The 21,234-nt window shown below is 41.8% G+C and overlaps 1 protein-coding gene across 2 annotated transcripts in view; it reads right to left on the reverse strand.

Moving 5' to 3' along the window:
- Positions 1–1,828: 1,828 nt before the first annotated feature.
- LOC142161239 (neurotrypsin-like) overlaps positions 1,829–21,234 on the reverse strand; it is a 49,471-nt gene continuing 30,065 nt past the window's right edge. The window contains exons 10-15 of one of the 2 annotated variants that reach the window (XM_075216686.1): positions 13,614–13,755; positions 12,577–12,776; positions 9,819–9,897; positions 8,990–9,112; positions 6,563–6,840; positions 1,829–4,400 (exon numbers count right to left, since the gene is read on the reverse strand). In XM_075216686.1, the coding sequence (XP_075072787.1) occupies positions 4,090–4,400; positions 6,563–6,840; positions 8,990–9,112; positions 9,819–9,897; positions 12,577–12,776; positions 13,614–13,755 (1,133 nt within the window). In that variant the 3' untranslated portion in view covers positions 1,829–4,089. The remainder of the gene's footprint in view (positions 4,401–6,562; positions 6,841–8,989; positions 9,113–9,818; positions 9,898–12,576; positions 12,777–13,613; positions 13,756–21,234) is intronic. The other variant, XM_075216687.1, reaches the window with a different exon arrangement.

Genomic DNA, 21,234 nt, shown 5'->3' on the forward strand with positions numbered 1-21,234 from the left:
GTTAGAATAATACAATACATGGTCAATCTGTAATTTCTGGATGATCAACGAACTGTCCTTTATAAAGACTTCTTGAGCCAATAAACATCACTGTTTAGGATCCTGCTTTTGACGCCTACTTACCTACTGTAATTCCTGTAACCTACAGATTAGACCAATCTAATCCGTCATCTGGCTGTTCGGAGGTTGGGACCCAGTGTCTCGTACCAACACTCTGCCCACTACCCTGCAGCTCTGGCCAGGGGGAACCAACCACAGCAACCCTAATCTGAAGGAAGAGGTCAGAGGTACCAGGCAAGGTGCCTAGCAAGGGGGTACACTAGCAGTGAGTTACCCAGAAGGAAGCGGTTCTAGGTGCCAGTGAATGAGCCAAGTGGTGGCAGCAGCAAGCCCCTCTTACTGCGTTTAGAGAGGCACAATTGGGATAAAGAAAAGACTGCGGCAAGGCAAGCCCAGTCGGTCCATAGCAACATGACATGGTGGCATAGGAGGTCCATCCTGTCACAGCCATGTTGGAAGATTCTTTGGTAATTTATATTGTCCATTCTAATGTTTAAGATATGCAAATTCTTAAACAGGCAATCTTTTTCTGTGATGTTGGCTTTTTAATCATAGTATTGATTTATTCTATAGCATTCCTAGTCTGTGTCCCTGTAATAGGAAAGGTAAAAGGTTACTATAAATCATACTTATCGTGAACAATATTATGACTGTACCTGAAACTCCATGAAACCTTACTATTAATGTTTTTCATGCTGAGTAATTTACATGTATAATGAAAGAGTTTAAATTTTAATCTTGCACTATTGCCTTGATCTAGCAAAGGCTAAAAACCATGCTAAGCATAGGGTTATTTATTTACATACTACTGTAGCAACCAATCTCAATTAGTTGTTAGCCTAGTGCAAGTTAGTCAATGAAGGTAAATGTCTGAGCGATTCTTATGGTTTTAGAGCAGATCTGCACATTTGCACAATGTTAGTTATAAAGCTTCAGTGTTCATCTGCTCCTTGTGCTTTCTGACCGATTGTTAGTTGAGTGTAATTAGTAGTAAAAATAAGCGCACAATGCAGCGGTTAGAAAATAGTACAAATTTGTTTCCATGTGGTTGGTCAGAGCATGCACCCATATATCAGATGAAGATCGGCCCAAAATAAGTTTGATTCACTGAATCTTCACTATGGTCACTGACTGTGCTACTGGGCCAGAGGAATAACAGTGAATACATTTAGGAGTCAGCAAACAAAGTAAATAGAAAATGCATCATTTGGAAAAGTGAAGTGGTTGCATTTATATTATTAACATAGTACATTTTGATTTTTTAGTTTAAGCCCTATTTGAAAACTTAATTTTTAACATGGAAGTGTACAAATGTCAGATCATGTTTTAGGCCAAATTAATTCAAGTATACAGTTAGTTCAAAAGGGTTCACAACTTGCTTTATCCACTTTAGAACCTGTAAAAATGCAATTAAAACATTACAGGGACAGCTAATAAACCTTTGTATCCTATAATTATATTCACACATGCTAAGATGCATTTTGAGGTATACACCATGGTTCCATGTAAACTTTATAATTGGGTGCAACATTTCTCATTTGGTCTGCATAATGGGTTGCTGCAATGATGGCCATGGTCTATCGAATGATCTCTAGCTACATAATCATTGCGACGTGTAACACTATAACAGTGGTTTTGCCTCTAGAGGGCAGTGTTCGGCAAAGTTTTTTCATGGATCATCCAGAATTTTTAGACACCACTGACCTTTAACACCGGGTGTTAAAAAATATATTGTTACACTGAAATTAAATAAAACACGACAATGACCTTTCACTGAACATGTCTTTTATTACATGATCATGAGATACAATAAAAAATTAAATAATTGCACTTGTTCGGCAGAATTCAAGCTTGTATTTGAGATTATTTTCAATTACAATAGTATCCAATGTTCACAATGTAAAATAAAAAAACGTGTTTTCTTTCACATATCTGTATAAAGAACTGCACAACGGAGACATAAAAATAAATTATTAAAAAGAGAAAAAACATGATAATGACCGTCTATCCTGCATAAGGTGCAGCCTGTGTGTATAGCGCCAACTCTGAATGTAAAATGAACAACCTTAAAAGAAAGCGGAATACTGCTGAATTATTTAGCTGTTTGATATGGAGGGATTAGTCATATTATATATTTATAGAATGTTTATTTTTTTCCCCTGGCAGGTATGTGAGGTGATACCAGATATATTGTAGGGTTAGAGATAAGATTAATGGTTTGATTAAGTTTATGGTGAGGTTTGGTATAGGGTTTGTACTACTATGGCCAATGTTAGTTCTCAGGTTAAGACCTCATACAATTTTTTTCACGAAAAAGAGATAGCTCTTGTTTTTCCTAAATTTCCTTTGATTGGAGGATGACAGACTCTTTCTAGCCACCTCTCATAAAAGGAAACATTTTATATGGCTGTACAAAGAGCAGTCAATGTGCAAAGTGACTTATTTCTGAATTGGTGACCTGCGAACAGTGCTAAAATGTCTCAAGGGCTTCAAAATAGATTTTGCAAGAATTGTCACAAAAGTAGTCATGCCATTAATATGATGTATGATTTAAAAGAAGCACTGAAAGTCTCATAGCAACAAAAACATTTTAAAGCAGGTGGTATTCGCAAACCAGATATAATTGCGAAGCATATTTAGCACACTTGCGCAGCTTCTAAACTTATTGTTGCTAAATTTCGCTAGCTTTTTCGCTGCCTTATATAAGCCTGCATATGTCTTCATTGCTACTATGTCGAATGATGGGCCTCCTATCTGTGCCAGTCTGGGCAAATATTTTCTTTGCCCATTTATGAAAATTGCTCTGTCACATAATATTCAAAATGTCCCCAAGACATTTTTAATATGAGTTATTCAGCTTACTATGAAGACAGACACTTATGTTGTAATAAGCATTGGCCTTGGCTGTACTTTCGAAATTGTGGGATAGGCAGACTAAATTCAAGGTGGATAAAACAACAGGAAACTGCATTGGTATAATCTATGTTTCCTGTTCCTGAAATAAAACATTATGTTCTGATGCCCTGTTAATGCAGAGCCGAAACATCTTCATAGAAAAGCCAGAAAAATCACTATACATTTATTTTGTTCTCTGTAAATAATCAATTGAATCATATTACCCTGCAAAAAGTTCTAACAATATTTTTTTATTAAAAAAAAAACCCCAAAAAAACCCGTCTTTAACTTATCGGTGTACTTGCCGGTTTGTAGATCAAATAAATTAGGCCTGGATAACCGTTCAAATGTTTCGGAGCAAATTAAGTTATACATTTGCAGGCTAGAGAAGCCAGGGCATCTTCAGACATTAGTGGACATATGAGAGAGTTTATTGTAGTGGGCCCCATGCCCCTTGTAGAGCCATGGGTTCATTTGCAAATATATACCACAGTTATCATGTTTTCCAAGAAAACATTTGCTTTTTTTTCTAGAATTTAGGAAAGTTAGATCAGAGGTTTGTCTTGTACCTATTAAGCTTGACTTACGATTATGACTTGGGCTTGAATTATGGTTTAGAAAATTAATAGGACTAGGTGTAAACCTTGGTGTAGGTTCACATAGGCTAATGTACTAATAATGTCTAATGATGTGTTAGAATCAAGACCAGCAGGTTAAGCTTGGTAATTACTACTTGCCATACTTTTATAAAAAAAATTTAACTTGATCCATAAGATGGCTTTGGTCAAGCAACTCACTTGAAACAAGGGGTTTCATATCTTTCAAGGGCACCATGTGGCTGAGATAGTAGCATTTGATAGGCCCTCATTCTTGCAATTTCCCCTTTTGCCAGTGTATGATAACTGCCCTCAGAGAACCCTGCTCAGATGAACAGCAACTGAAGTTCAGCATGTTTGCATCAACAAGACTCAATGTAAAGGACATTTCACAGTACAGTAAAGACCCATAAATGAAATTTAAGGCATGTTGTGGAGTGCCTACTGCTCGCAGATGAATCTCATGCTAAACTTCTGAGTTTTCCACAAGGGTCATACAACTCACGATGAATGAAAAAAGTGTTTTTTGCTTTTTTTCTTATTTCAACTTTGTAACTTTTTTGATCCAAGGAGTGAACCTGTTTACCTTGGTATACACTCCAGGATAGCCTTTTCGCCCACACCCATAACCCCAAGAAGTTATCCCTACAATAACCCATTGACCACTTGAGTTTTGGCACATGAGAGGGCCTCCACTGTCTCCCTGGCAGCTGTCCACACGATTGTCTTCAGACAGATTCCCAGCACAAATCATGCGGCTTGTAAATTTCCCTTTGTAGCGCAGAACACAGGTCTCCTTAGGAAGAATTGGAACTGTACCCTGAAGAAGTGTCTTGGAATAGGAAGTTCCTATGACAACAAAATTATATTACGGTTACATTTTACTCATTTGACACTCATTTGTTCATTTCTTAATATCTTTACATTTTAGTCTTAAAGCACACAAGTAAACATAAATGAACATTTTCTGGATGTAAAACGATATTACCTTGTTCAGAAGCAGCTACATTTTAGTTATTTTATTCTTTTTTTTTACTCTTTGTCTCCCCTTTTTTGTTCGAACATTTAATTGCCGGGCTGCACAATTTAAAATATTTACCATTGGAAAAATGCTATATTTAAATAATAAAACATTTTTTTCAATTCATAATCTTCTGCTATGCTGAAATGGCGATAGTGAAAGGAGGATTGCAGCGGCCCATGTAACGTCACAGTCCTAGTTATAGGCTTTCCCATGCTTTGCATGGGGATGTTTTCACTGGAGACATACAGTAAATCTCTTCATTGGTGGCGACTACTGTTGATACATAGTGAGGAGCCCAAAAACATTTTCGCTGGAGAGGGCTTTATTCCCGTTGATAAAGAGTTGCCTGTGTGTCCTGTCTGTTTACCATGGGTCTCTCTCCTCTGTAGTTCCCTACTTGTACCCTATGTGTCTCTCCTATATCTCCTAGTTTGTGCGTGTTGGGTGTCTTTCTGCTTGTCCATCCTGTCTAATAAGCATAATACAGTATATGTGCTATCAGATTTTGCTAAACAATGGATTCCACTTTAACCTTTATCCTTTTATCTATTTGTCATAGTTAACTGTTAAGAAAATGACCTTTTTTAAGTAATGTTATATTATGCATCTATATTTTTTAGATAGTGTTAAAATATTTTAATATGCTACATCAGTCTTACATTGGGTGTTAAGCTGACTGCGTTGAAAAAATTTGCAGAAAATATCGCACATGCAGGCTGACAGGAGACCTACCGCATTTTCCAGCACGTCCAATAATAATTCAATAGCTTTAGACTGAACTGTTATTGGGTATTATGCTTGTTTTAGGGCCACACATGGTGTTATATTGGACCAACTGCCCAATATCACTGGCGATATTACGCTGTCTGTGGCCAGCATTAAAGTAGAGGTCTGAATCCTTTTTATGTGTTTTACTTTAAAAGGTGGCTCTGAAGGAGGTTATGAGTAAGATAGTGCAGACATGGCCCATATCTGGGTCCCACCCCGGGCATAGAGGTGGACATATACGAAGACGAGTATCACCGTCAAAATAAAGTCCAACGCCATTTCAATAAAATTCACATTTCAGTTTTTCTCCCTTCATCAACTCGTGCACCTTGGCAGAAATCAGCAAACATTTGTGCTTCGTAAATTACCTGCTTTGTGTGCACTGAGCCATTTATTCAGAGGGGGGAGGGGGGGGGGGGTCGCATATAACTTCATCCGAAGACACAAAGTTACATAGTGTTTGTAGACTGTAATTTCCAATGAGCGACAGAAGAATGTTTTTTTGCACCTGGTTAAGGAAGTTGATCAATATATGAGCATAGCCCACAATGAAAATAATTCTGCATTGATTTGTCTGCACTGTTCACGGATGTCAATCCCCACTTAAAAGGAACTTTCCCAAATTACTGTTGCTTAACTGCTCAAATGATTTTAATATTGTGACTAAACAACTTAGAGGAGTGATGGGAAAAGGGGGTTGTGCGAATCATACATCTGCCTATTTTTGTGCCCCTCGAGCCAGGATCTGGCCTAAAAACCCAACCTGATTGTGTTCAGACAAAGCTCTGCAATTCCTCACAACCACAGAGCCTTTTCCCAGTTGACTCTCTTGTTTACTTTGTGAATTCAGGTTTACAAAGTGCTCATTTTTGTTGTGACTTTGCTCTGCATCAGGAGCATATATTGCCCCTAACCGTTAATGATTATGGCCCATCTCAAGCTATCTAGTCTCCAGTTTAGTGTGGCCCACAAAGCCACCAATTTTTTTGCAAACAACTGGGTGCAATAGCTTACAGGTACCATGACATGACCAACACACTTTGGTCCTACCCTGCAAGTGTACATTGTAAATGGCCACCACAATTGTGACCATCGCATAAGATTTTACAACACCTTCACCGTGTTTGGCATTCTAGTATATTCAAGGGATTGACCAATCTGAGGCATCATGTATATATTAGACAGCAATCATACATGGCAAAAATATGATTAGAAATACCTGTGTCTCCCCATCCAGAAATAAAGCATGGTTTCTGGTACACCGACTTCTCCCTTCTCTCTGGGAGACAAATGGGCAGGACATGGTTAGTGAATGCCAAGCAATGGTCATCCTTTCCTTGCACTCTGACTAGTGCAATGTCATTGTCGTTGCTGCTAGAGTAGTACTTCTTGTGTACAACAATCTTCTGCACTGGAAGCTCACGCTCAAAATCATCCTCTACACCAGTGTGGTAATCGCCTACTCGGAGAGAATATCTGTGTGCTTTCTCTCCAAACCTGAGGGGTTAAAGATATTGCTGAATCATTACCTGAAAATTAATGTATGCCTTGGGTGATATATTTAGGATCACCGATGAAGCTATTGAAGTCTTGCAGTATCAGCTCTGTCACAACCTGATGATAATACCAAAGTTTCACCATGATTTTCAGTAGCTATGTGTGGAGCAGGTGTAATTACAGGTAATTTAAAGTCTCTCATCATGTATCTAATCCACTAGCCTGAAGTAATGTGCAGAAAGAGCATTTCCCTCCTCCATCCACTAACTTACCTAGTAAGTATAGGTAATTACAGTGCATTTAAATATTACAGTATAAACAGATTTTAAAACATTAAGACCAAAACCTCCAGTCAAGTCCTAGGTGATGGTTTATGTGGCCAAATGTATTTTCAGAGTTTACTTTAATTGTAATATACAAAGTTCTGGGATGTTTAACATCACATTAAATCTTAAAAAGGTACTGTAGACAAAAATTCTGTCTACACGATTTCACAGTTCAGTCCAAGAAATCTTTAAAGAAAGGAGAGTATTCATTGCCATAAGGCTGGCATCTGATTGGCTGGGGGGCTCATAACCAACCTCCTCTCATCTCCTACCAAAGGACTCTCAGCTAAAATATGTAAAATTAGAGGTCACTTAATGTTGCTTATATCTACAGTTTCTCTACACCCAATTTTGAATAGACAAAAAAAAAAAAAACAATTGTGAATCATGCCTTAGCCCTCTTAAAATCATTACTTCAATACTTGCAAGGTGTTGTAGACAAGAAAACTGAAAACTGTTGAAATCCACAAGTCATGAGCAACTGGCCACAAACCTCTGCTCATTTAGACTTAGCAAATCCAGGTAAAGAGTACATACACATTTGTACTTAGATTTGCATCAAAACATGTTTTGTCCCTTTTTTTTAGTCAGGGAAAATAGTGGCTGCTTTTACATGTAGCACACAAAATAAATAGCTTTTTACACTAACTTACATTTGAGCTAGAATGTGCTCTCCTCTCAACTCCTAATGGGTATATTTACTAAACTGCAGGTTTTAAAAGTGGAGATATTGTCTATAGCAACCAATCAGATTCTAGTTATTATTTTAGTACATTCTACAAAATGACAGCTACAATCTGATTGGCTGCTATAGGCAACAGCTCCCCTTTTTCAAACCCACAATTTAGTAAATATACCCCTAAATATTTTTGCACATTTTAATTTACCCCTCCCCCACAGCACAAGATGGTTTTTGCCAAGATGCAAAACTGCACCTTCAAGCTGGATTTATTCCTAACTGTAAATAAGGCTCTATTGTTATGATCAGTGGCAGAAGCCACTGCGCTCATGGCCGTTGTATACGAATGATTGTCACCATCTTTCAGCCAGTAAAGAGACAGCAACCAGCATCACTGACACAGATGTTTATGATCCTCTACTAGTCTCTTAACAACAGGCCATAGTCTATTCACAGGTGCTGCTGATTCTTAGGTTAAGAGGCACATTCCTTAGGTGGGTCATGTGATCAGGAGGCTTGTCTTCCAGACCTCACCTCATTGGCTCTCCAGGCATTTAGTAGGCTTCCTCTTCGATACACCTGTGCTGGTGATAGTCTGTTCTGTACGGAAATTGTGCTTAGTGCACGCGGCTCTGCTGTGATCCGAACTGTGAATTGGCCCTTGCTTCTCTCTTAGGCCCCTGACCCCGGATTGTTAACTGAACTTCTGTATGTTGTCTGCCCCTGCCATCACTTCTTAAAAATACCATTTCATCAGGTATCTGCTCTGGTTTTCCTATTGTCTTAAACCATGTTCTATCCAACTTTAAACCGCTCAATAACCCAGGATAATAACTACTACGAGTGACGTACTGTAGGCAACAGAGTATTCACAAGCATATCACGCTCAACACCTGCTATAAGTGAAAACCTCAAAGCATTTCTAGCTATCTGTCAGGTATTATTCTAACATGTATTATTATCATCATATAAATGTACGGGTATAAGTTTATCATGTCTGTGTACACCACCATTAAAATTCAGCAGCAATTTTCTCTCCCATATGTCTGTACATTTGTGTATGTGTGTTTGTATATATTAATTGTTAAACATTTATTCAATGAAAGCTGTTAACCTGTGTGAATGTCTGTCACATCTGACTAACCTCTTAAAACAGTGAGCTGCTGTTAGAGCCCAGCAGCTGCTAATCAATGTTGCTCCACATAGTAGGCGCGTTTCTTTGTTAAGTCCCTTTAGCCTCAGAGAGGCCTGCCATGGCCAGCCACCCCTACGGGAAGAAATCACAGCATGTAAAACACATTGTCCTTCACCTCTGTTCTATTTATCCCATAATAAAGTTAAATGAGAGCAGATTGGTCCAGTGCTCTATCAGGACTTAAAACTCAAGGTTATATATAAGGCCAATACAAAAATCTTCATTATTTATAGCGACAGATGCATGGATGTAGTCCCTTGTATTTAGACTACTACAGAACATTGGAAGAATACATTCTTATGCATAACTCCATATTACTGCTGCAGCTCCCATAGGAAACAGAGCAACAGCAAGAGTCTGGACACAGAGTTTTGGCACATTGCTTTTTTTTTTTTTTTGAAAAACAGCATATAATGCTCGAAGAAAAATACTGAACAATTATGTCACCACTGTCGCTGTTTAATTTCCTGTTAAAGTGGTGCTTTACAAAATGTGCTATTTAATATTTTGTAAGCCTAACATAAATAAATAAAAAAGCCTGCCAAGTAATTAGGAAAAGTATCCTTAAACCACAACATGGCCCAGCTATTCAGTATGTCTTATTTTACCATGTTTGGTGTGAATCCAAAGCTATTTATTTCACAAGCACAAATGTATAAATATTACATAAACATGTACAGTTGTTTTAAATTAGTGAAAAGGGCAAGAGGAGCAAAACATAAATATAAAGAATTCTTATAAGAAAGCACCTACTCAACAAAGTAGTTGCATTTAATACCTTACTGATTTGGTCCCACCAACAATTCTCTTCTTTCGCCGAAGCATTAGACTAACACCACACTTAGCAGATGCCCCACCTAACAAAGAGAAATATCATTAATTAGCCGATACATAAATCTCATTGTCCCATTATAGATGCCTTTGACTAGGCTCAGAGCACCTATTATATTAATTCTTCAATGGAGATTAAGTGGGTGGGGCTAGAACCACCTATAACCAATAATATTATGGTATGTTAACAGCAGCACAGAATATTGTAGCTCAGCCAACACCTGTCCATGTAAAAGCTTGTTTGAAGGAGAGACTGTGCCAACATGTAGCCTTGCTGAGAACCTAAACAATAAAAACAGCACAGAGTAGCAATGCAAGGCTTCTGTCACACTGTTGCAGGAAGATTATAGTGCCAAATACACCAGGGCTGGCACATTTAAGATTCAACTGCTAGTTAGTCTGGATTTTCTGGTATACCCTCCTTTCATCACCAAATGACACAACAGTGTTTAATCTGGGATATCCAGAACATATGGCCTGTTGGTACAGCTGTAGCACGGTTCCCCCAGTACTTATCATCCATTATTAAATCCTTTCTGACATAATATATTAATAATTAGTATGTTGTCTGTTATGATAGAATGTGGGTTGTCCAAATATTGTCACTTCCCGACAATTGCTCAGGGACTCACAAATCGAGTGGAAGTTCCTTCTCTAAGCAGGTGGAATTGGATGGGATCTGGGAACAGACAATAGCTGACCTCAGATCTCAGTCACTTTGTTGCTGCAGATGTTGTCATAGTTACACAGTTGTCAAAAGGAAAATCCACCCTAGTCTCATCTTATCCATTCCTATTTCCACCCCGACTAGCAGAATGGTGGGCGTCACAGCAAAGGGTCATCACTGCCTGGGCAATTCAATGTTTACACACGTTGCATCTTAGGAATGGTTGGGACCCTAGAATAGCATCCCCCCCCTTTCTAGTAGTTAGGGGCTGGGAAGTATGGGAGGGAGGGTTAGAGGAAGCAGTTATATAAAATATACAGGCTATCTAGCAGTTTAGAAAATTTTCTTAAAACTGTTGAAAAATTGTGTAAAACTTGAGAGATATGGTGAAAAAACACAAACATATAGCGGTTAATCACTTTCTAGATTTTGGAGTATTTTACTTTTTTTTCCTCCAATATATAGAATTTCATAAATTATTCTAAACTGCTATCTGGTTTCAATAGACTATACACAATACTGGACATATGGTTATGTAAAGCTGGAAACAATGTGTTCCAAAGTCAAGTCTGCTTACATTTGTTGCACTAGGGTTAAAATGGATGTAATTAAACACCAGAGAGTATGAGACCTTAAGCATGGACACTGCTGCTTTTAAAGATACTCTATTGATATGCATTAGACATAAGTTTACGTAAATATATGTAATCAACCTACATGCATTTAAGTGTTTAAACGCTCTTGCTGCAAGACATGAGAGCACAACCAGTATCTCTATGAACAGATCTTCAAGAGGGTTGTTCATGCAGCTTTCCCAAGGAGCTCTCCTAAACAGACCACACTTTTTAGTGGCTCTCCTGTCTGCCCATGGTGTCCAGAACACAAATCACACTTTGCATCTCTTCTACTTCTAATATAATTTTATCTATTTTACAAATACAGCCAATTGTACAAAGAGCTTGGTTATTACGGATTTTGAATATCAATTTATTTTAGTATTAGGTTCCCCAGCAGACCCTAAGAACCTTTGGGTGACAATATCTCTATTCTGATAGCCACTCCTCTCCTCAGACGCTGTCTGTTCCTTGCCGTCTATGGTGTGGGGAAGTAAGAACAGTGTGGTTCAGCTCTGCGACGTCAACTAAATGCTTTACTGGTGTCCACATTAAAACATTAAAAGAGAATGCCTATAAGATCTACTACTCTTGGTGGATGTTTAGTCCCCTCTAGCTTACACTGCTTTTATCCCTCTACTTTCAGTCTGTGCTGGAGGCACTGGGGCCACGAAAGCCCATTTAAAAATATATGATGAGACTGTCCTAAGATACTGGTTAAATGGCAAGGGACAGATTTTTACTATAACAGGCATTCACATACCTGACTACGCTGATATTTCGTTTTTTCTCCCAATCCTCAAATTACCAAAATATGTAAAAAAAATTAAGACATATGTTTAGCGGCCTGTTGCTTGATTGTGTCCAAATGAAAGGGCCCTGTTCCCCACGCCAAGCTTACTGTGGTACTCAGTGGGGTGTGGCTAACATTCAATGGAATATATATTTATTATTATTTGCAACACCAACAAATCCTTTACTTGAATTTGCCTCCTTTTCATTAGCCCTGTCTAACTTTAATTTTGATTGCATCTTACTTTGCGGATGCCCGCGGCCTTGAGCCATTCCACCCCCTCACCTATCCCAATCTCCCCTTATTTCACCCTATTAACAATACTATGCCACCATGCATGTTTTCAAGTGTATCCACAAACCCAGTCACAGATGGTAGTTTTACGGACCAGGAAGTGTGTGTGTACTGTGAAGAGCACTTGGCAGACAAGCAAGTGCACTTGTGCAAATAAAGCAGTGTGGGTCTAATAAGATCTAAATATAGCAATATCTAGCAAGCAACAGATAAATATAAACAAAGGCAAGTTGTTTATCTGTACAAGTATTAAATGCTAAATGTATAAATCAATAAAATCTGACATTTGACACATAATCCATAAGAACTATGCAGGTGTGCATTAAATGCTCTGTACCTTTCAATCCTCTGACTTTCTTCTCTACATAGTCGCATATAACACCAGCGTCTTCACTGTGCCAGCAGTTGTGTATTCCACTGTCCTGTTTCTTGCATTCCGCCAGGGTATTTTCTGTGCCGTTACATTCTACATTATCCAAGTGAATCGGCCCTTGCCCTTCACCGAAATAAGCCATTGTTCTTGCTTTTGCAGGACCCCTAAATAAGAAGAAATAAAAAATGTTAAAAGTAATGAATGCACCCATTATAATCATGCCAAACAATGCACCTAAAAACAAAATGCTATATGGGGCATTCAAAAGCCAAACATTACAACTTAGGCTCTATTTAGAATTTTAAGCTAGGAAACCCATCAGTGGCAGATTACAGGAGTGCAAAAGTTTTTGCCATGTATAATTTTCCAATGGTACAGTCAATGACTTGATATGTCAATATGTTAGAAGTGGTTAAGCGTATAAACATGTGAAAACATTTTCAGGACAGAAGGTTCATAAACAGACCAAATTCAAAATATGTTCCTGCTTAAATTACTTAAGATGAACAAATAAAGTGATGAAGGTGATTGAGTTACCTCACGTGAATAATTTTGAAGGTAAGAAACTTTGCATGTTGTTTATGAAAACTATGCATCTTCTTCCAAAGTATTGTAACAAGCCAGAAGACATAGGGGTCTACTTAATAAGCGGTGAAGAGCCAAAAGACTGGCATAAACGCGGGCAGAAGGTTACATCACCATTTTTTGTTATTTAACTTAATTACTGGAGCTTACCACTGTCTCCATAGGCATCTTTGCTGGATCCTTCATTGGAGAAGGCACTAAGCACATGCAAGAGAAAAAAAAAGGCTTCCTGGAGGAGGTTGACTACACCAGGGCTTCCAGACCAGTCCCAGCATGGTGAATTGCAGCAGTATTTCACAATATATTGCTGTGATTGTTACCGCACTATGGTAATAAATAGACCCCATAGTGGTTTATTGGAATTACAGAACCACTCTAATGGGTCACTTGAATTGGTTCAACAAGATCATATTAACCTGTGCCCAAGTTGCCTGCAAACAACAACAGCATCATTGTCTGTCCAGCCATCATCACACACGCTGCCCCAGTCTCCATTCAGTAATATCTCCACTCTGCCTTCCTTGGTGTTTTCTCCTTCCATCAGCCGAATAGGAGGCCCTGAAATCAGTAATAAGCATATGGAATATTTCAGTGAAAAAAAAAAATATTATATTTTTTCTGTGTATTCCTCTCACAATAGGTTTATAAATCATTCTGTCTTTCATTCCGATATCTTTCAAATGTGACATATGTGACTACTTTGTGCAGTGGTCTATGGAGATCACGTAGTGTTGGATGTATGTCTGCTTAATTTGTGTAAAATACGTATTTCCCTACGGCACATGTACACTAAATGTGCCCCAACTACACCCACTTCATGCTGGCTAGCCACCTTACTATACCAGAGAAATATACCCAGTACCTCTTAGGGGTTTATCAATCACAGAGTAAAGCAAAGTACAATGATAATTTTACTATTTTACAATATACTAGAATAAAAATACACTTAAAAAAATGGCAGGCAGGTTTAACACACAATTTGTCCCTTACCCTTCACTAGCAACGAGGACTGCAGTCACCTTTTCTCCTGGTTCCTTTGTCCAATTTTCTTCCCCTCTACCAGTGAGGTAAGGATCTGATACTAAGTCCCCCTTGGTTCCCAAGCAACCTCCCAAGCATATGATCACACTCACTGGATGATGTGCTAAAGAAGAGTGAGCGAGCACTATTCCAAAACGCCACAACTCAAGAACCTGCGTGGTGCAGCCAACACAGCAACCTATGCATTCTGTTCTTTTCTCTCCAAAACCCCAGAACCCAAAATGTCCCCAGGCAGGGCCTGATCAACCACTAGGCTGACCAGGCTGCAGCCTGGGGCGCTGGGTCCCGGGGGGCGCTGCCCTGTGGGTATTTTTTTTTTTGTTTTAATTTTTTTTTTTTTTTTTTTTTCTTCATTCATTTTTTTTTTTTCGGGGTGGGGGAGGGGGGGGGTCGCCGCGGGGGGGTGGAGGGCTCGACAATCAAAAGCAATGGTGGTCAGTGGTTAGCAACACACAGCCAATCGCCAGGCTGCCTGTTGCTGTGCAGCAGACAGGAAGCAGGACGTCTTCACTTCCTATCTGCTGATCTGAGGAGAGGAGCGACGCTGGCACAACTACAGGTAATTGAAGGGGGAACTGCCCTGCATATCTATAGGGAGGGGGGGGGGGGGAACTGCCCTGCATATCTATAGGGAGGGGGGGGGGGGGGGAACTGCCCTGCATATCTATAGGGAGGGGGGGGGGGGAACTGCCCTGCATATCTATAGGGAGGGGGGGGGGGGGAACTGCCCTGCATATCTATAGGGAGGGGGGGGGGGGGGGAACTGCCCTGCATATCTATAGGGAGGGGGGGGGGGAACTGCCCTGCATATCTATAGGGAGGGGGGGGGGGGGGAACTGCCCTGCATATCTATAGGGAGGGGGGGGGGGGGAACTGCCCTGCATATCTATAGGGAGGGGGGGGGGGGAACTGCCCTGCATATCTATAGGGAGGGGGGGGGGGGAACTGCCCTGCATATCTATAGGGAGGGGGGGGGGAACTGCCCTGCATATCTATAGGGAGGGGGGGGGAACTGCCCTGCATATCTATAGGGAGGGGGGGGGGAACTGCCCTGCATATCTATAGGGAGGGGGGGGGGGGAACTGCCCTGCATATCTATAGGGAGGGGGGGGGGGGGAACTGCCCTGCATATCTATAGGGAGGGGGGGGGGGGGAACTGCCCTGCATATCTATAGGGAGGGGGGGGGGAGGGAACTGCCCTGCATATCTATAGGGAGGGGGGGGGGAACTGCCCTGCATATCTATAGGGAGGGGGGGGGGGGAACTGCCCTGCATATCTATAGGGAGGGGGGGGGAACTGCCCTGCATATCTATAGGGAGGAGGGGGGGGGGGACTGCCCTGCATATCTATAGGGAGGGGAGGGGGGGGAACTGCCCTGCATATCTATAGGGAGGGGAGGGGGGGGAACTGCCCTGCATATCTATAGGGAGGGGGGGGGGGAACTGCCCTGCATATCTATAGGGAGGGGGGGGGGAACTGCCCTGCATATCTATAGGGAGGGGGGGGGGAACTGCCCTGCATATCTATAGGGAGGGGGGGGGGAACTGCCCTGCATATCTATAGGGAGGGGGGGGGGGAACTGCCCTGCATATCTATAGGGAGGGGGGGGGGAACTGCCCTGCATATCTATAGGGAGGGGGGGGGGGGAACTGCCCTGCATATCTATAGGGAGGGGGGGGGGGAACTGCCCTGCATATCTATAGGGAGGGGGGGGGGAACTGCCCTGCATATCTATAGGGAGGGGGGGGGGAACTGCCCTGCATATCTATAGGGAGGGGGGGGGGGGAACTGCCCTGCATATCTATAGGGAGGGGGGGGGGGAACTGCCCTGCATATCTATAGGGAGGGGGGGGGGAACTGCCCTGCATATCTATAGGGAGGGGGGGGGAACTGCCCTGCATATCTATAGGGAGGGGGGGGGAACTGCCCTGCATATCTATAGGGAGGGGGGGGGGAACTGCCCTGCATATCTATAGGGAGGGGGGGGGGAACTGCCCTGCATATCTATAGGGAGGGGGGGGGGAACTGCCCTGCATATCTATAGGGAGGGGGGGGGGGGGAACTGCCCTGCATATCTATAGGGAGGGGGGGGGAACTACCCTGCATATCTATAGGGAGGGGGGGGGAACTACCCTGCATATCTATAGGGAGGGAGAGGGGGAACTACCCTGCATATCTATAGGGAGGGAGAGGGGGGACTGTCATGCATATGTATAGGGAGGGAGAGGGGGACTGTCATACAAATCTATAGGGTGGGAGGGGGGGGCTGCCATGAAAATCTATAGGGAGGGAGAGAGGTTGATATGTATGAAGGAGGGCAGAGGAGGGGGGCTGATATATGTGACTGGGGGAGTTTTGATGTGACGGGGGGGGGGATAGCTAGCTAGCAGAGTGGAGGTAAGGAAAATAGCTGTAAGGGGGATGGATGCAGGATGGGAGGTAAAGAAAATGGCTGCAGCAGGGGTTAAGGAAAATGGCTGCAGGGGGTATTTAAAAAATAGAGCAGCTTTGGGGGCAGAATCTCATGATTGTGTGGTGGTCACATGGGTGGTCTCAGCAATCACTAGAATACTAAATATTAGTGAGATGGGGCTGGTAGAGGTTTGTATTTGATTGACAACAAATATTCAGATATTGCTTATATATGCCTGTCCAATGGGGTACTTTTAGCTGGCCATAATGGAGTGTTTTGTTTTAACTAAAGGGCCTAATCATTCAGGGTTTGCATTATAATACATTTTTGCATTTTCAAAACAGGATGCCAACTTTCCAAAAGCCAGCGAGAGGATAACAAAGTTGCAAGAGAGAAGAGCAAGAACAGGTAAGAGACAATGGCACAATCTGTCTAAATTTGAATGCTGGAGAATACACCTGAACATTCATATTCAGGAGTGTTCCTATACACCTATTTATTCGGAGGAGGGGGGGGGGGGGGGGGGGCGCTGCGGCCGTATTAGCCTAGGACGGCCAGAACCCTTAATCAGGCCCTGTCCCCAGGGCTGTGTTCCTCCTTTTAACCACAGTTCTATTACCCACACTCCTGGAACTAGTCCATGGGGTGTTCTTATATCACCCCTCAGAGATTTGGTGGCTTTCATAACGGCAGGGCCGACGACTGAACGTGGTAAGAAAGGTAAGGGGGGGGGGGGGGGCAATGCTTCCCCTGCCCATCCGCTGGCACATAATAAAACAAAGAAACAAAAAAAAAATGGCAGTGCCCAGTGTTATTCACCCCCTGCCCTCTGCTCCCTTCTCACTGACAGTGTCGAACATGATGTCATCCTGACACGGTCAGTGAGGAGCGGCGCAGAGAGGGGCCGCACACCGAGCCAAGAAGAGAAGAAGAAAGAGGGGAAGAGAAGGAATAAAGGTTATAGAACGGTAAGTAAATAACAGAGGGGACAGCAACGTTGAAAAAGGAGGGGGAAAGCAATGTGGATGAGACGGTGGCAGCAGTGGGATACGGAGAGGGCACAGTGTGATAAAGGTGCAGAGTGTAATGATGAAGGGACACAGTGGGATCAAAAGTTGACCGTTTGATGATGGAGGAGGCACAAACACTAATTTGCCAAAAATTTACTCTACATAAGCCCCTATATGTTTAAAAAAAAAAAAAAAGAAATTTTGAGCTTATGTTATACCCCTTTCTCTGAATCCAATGGGGGACACTGGAGATTGTGGTATATATACTGTGGTTGCTGGAGCTTTACCAGTCTCTGTAGCGAAAGGATATTGTCACCTGCCAGAGGACAAGAAGACCCTGGAAGATCATCCTATGATGACCATCCCAGACTGGAACATGAGCATAGGCATCCTTGATGTCCATGGACACCATGAACACTTTCTGCTCCATGCTGTTGATGACTGACCATAAGGACCATCTTAAACCTGTCCACCCTCAACTGAACATTTAGGGATTTCAGGTTCAAAATAGGTCAAAATCCGGCTTCTAGACCAGGCAGAGGTGTGAGTAAAATCCCAGACCACTTTTCTTTTTCTGGCAAGGGAATAATCATCCCTTCTGAAATGAGGGACTGAATGTCTTCTCATTGAGCCAGTCATTTCACGCTCCTTTCTGGAAGACACATGATGAAGTAGCGCCTGGGAGGGGATGCCTGGAGATCTAACATGTACCCCCAGCTGATTATGATTCCTAGCAAGGCATCTACGGTGGAACAGAACTACTGGTCCCTGAAGAGAAGGAGATTGGCTCTCACCACAGAAGTCGCTGGGTGGGCAACCTTCCAGTCATGCCACTTGTGTATCAGAGGGCTTAGACACTGGGGACCCGATTCATGCTGAGCGCAACCCGCATTTACTATTATACGCACATATTTAGGCTTTATATACTCCCGAATTCATCAAGACACGAATCTCAAGATGTGTTTTGAAATTGGGGGCGGGTCTGCTGTGCTCTACTACACAACACGCTGCAGGATACATCCAATACCTATGTGGAATATTGTTATATAATACTGAATTAATATCACCTGTTAATATAGGCATTAAATGATAGAGTAAAAAAATAAAATTAATTAAAAAGTGTTTTTCTTTTTTTTTCCATGAAATACATTTATTAGGACGTTGTTAATGTCTACTGAACATAAAATACATTTTAACAGTTGCTCCTGATTGCAAACACATGTTACAGCATGCATCCGAGACGGTCATCACAACTACTCAGGACTTAGACTAGCCCTTTAGCTGGAGCAAGAGATAAGGCAGAAAAACAAGTAACTTTGAGATGGCAAGAGCTGGATTTCGAACGTGGCTGCACGCACTTGAGAGTGGCACTCCCCTACTGTAAAGTGACCACTGGAAAAAAATGTCTCTTCCCCGCCTCGTTCGCTCAGAAAGTGTCCTTATCGTTTCAGCGTTTCGTGCAGTGGACAGGACTGCATTCATGGATGTATCTTCCGGTTCTGGGTAGAGATGTTCATTGACCCCAGTGTTTTGTATTTGGATCTGGATGGCTTCTGTCCAAAGGACAGCCCTCGTGGGCAGCCAGTGCCTAGTGTGAAAATGCTATGTAAACCAGCCCCCCACCTGAACCCCCCAGAACACCATAACTAAGGACCGGAGGTACTTGATCTTGTTGAAACCATGACTGCTAACTTGGTCTGCAGTATCCCCCACAGAAGTAACAGAAAAACAGAAAAAAAAAATTGATTCCTCTTAAACTACCCCAATCCTGTGCAGTCTAAATGATTCACTCTGCCTGCCACATACACCTACATTATAAAATCAGTTCACTACTTTTCTTGCTCATTTTTGCAGCATGGAAAAACCAAATGCTCCCCAACTCACAGACACAAATTGCAAGACACTTGCAAGTCTGCATTAGTAGCATATTACACCAGACATACATTATATATACTTACGCCCATGTTTATAACTATTTGCTTTGCAAAATATGTATTTCGATATTAGGCATCAATAAAACCTAATACTTGAGAAACAACTCTCCATGTCATGTACATGGGAAAAAATGGCTTAAACACGCACACAAAAGATTATTACATGCATGTGCAAGGAAGCACCTATCGTTGTCACATCGCAAATTGTGCTCAGGCAGCAAAATCTGAATTAGCTACATCCGAGTCCTGGGCTGCATCCATTTGCAAATGTGCAGACTGTGCATTTGGCCCACTGTGAACCATCCAGACAGTTTTCAGAAAGATCTACTACACTTCTGTGGATAAATAGAGTCCTCCAGAGCCACAAGTCACTGCAAGAGAAGGCTCTCCATTCTAGTATCGGGGAAGTCCCGGCAGGGGGCACTATTTGTTATATGTGGAGGACAGGGTTGATTAAAAAGGGGTTTCAAACTAGATATATTAAAGCAAAAGTAGGTCACCCCACTGCAACCTCTTCCTGTCTGGCCTCCCTCTCAACTATCTCTCTAACTTCAATCCATTCTCAAGACTCAACACTGTAGCAAGACTGATTTTCTTATCCTGACACTCTGCTTCTGCCTCCTAATTGCTTTCATTCACCTACAAAGCTCTCATCCACTCCTCCCACATCACAGACATCATTTCACTCTACAATACCCTCTCTGCTCTGCCAATGACCAGCGCCTCAACTCCCCACACCACTGGAATACACTCTCACATTCAGAGAGACTCTCCAGCAGTGTCCAATGTTTCAAACACTTCTTAAAAACCTACGCCTACCAATCGTCCTCTTAACTCCACCCTCACTGGTCCGGTTTCCTTATTCCCATGCTCACACTCCGTGTCACACTTCTCGTCTCAGCCTCGCCCCTCTCCACTAGATTGTAAGCTCTCAAGCTCTTCGAGCACCTTATCCACCAGTGCATCTTTGTATTTTGCCCCCTGCTTATTCTTTAAGATACCTGTTATATACCTTGCTATTATGTCTTATTTACTCTGTGCTTCTGGGATGTCGAGTACTCTGCCTATTGGTCCTCTTTCTCTTGGTAATATCACCTAATTCCCCACTTTATGTTGTGGCAGATTTGGGTGGCCCCTTATAATTAACAATAAATAGTTAAATAACAGAAAAGAAGGTGACCTATAAAACAATTCAAAAGTGAGCATCTCTATATCATGAAATACGGATAACTAGATAAAAGCTACTGTAAATTTTAGGAGCATACAAGTAGAATTCTGTTTGCATACATGTTGCCTAATAGTGTCTTCACTGCCATGCAGTCTTCCTATAAAGGGTTATTTTGGGTATGGTGTAACAATTAACGTGTGTCACAATTTGGTCTCCTTAGCTGTAATGGTGTGGGATCTTACCTGTAATTCAGTGATATTTAGCACAGATTCATGTGTAACACTCACAAGATATGAAGATCATTGGTGTTTGGCTGTGATCTTGCATATTGTGGCCAAAATAATTGCTAATACTGAAGATTTAAACAGGTGGGGACAGGTACTAGTTCATTTACGGATACGGCATTTAGTTGCAAAATTTGCACTGAATCAAAGCAACCAATCAGCAATTACCTTGTATCTGTCTATTGC

Source organism: Mixophyes fleayi, chromosome 6 (genome assembly GCF_038048845.1).
Source record: "Mixophyes fleayi isolate aMixFle1 chromosome 6, aMixFle1.hap1, whole genome shotgun sequence".
Lineage (NCBI taxonomy): Eukaryota > Metazoa > Chordata > Amphibia > Anura > Limnodynastidae > Mixophyes > Mixophyes fleayi.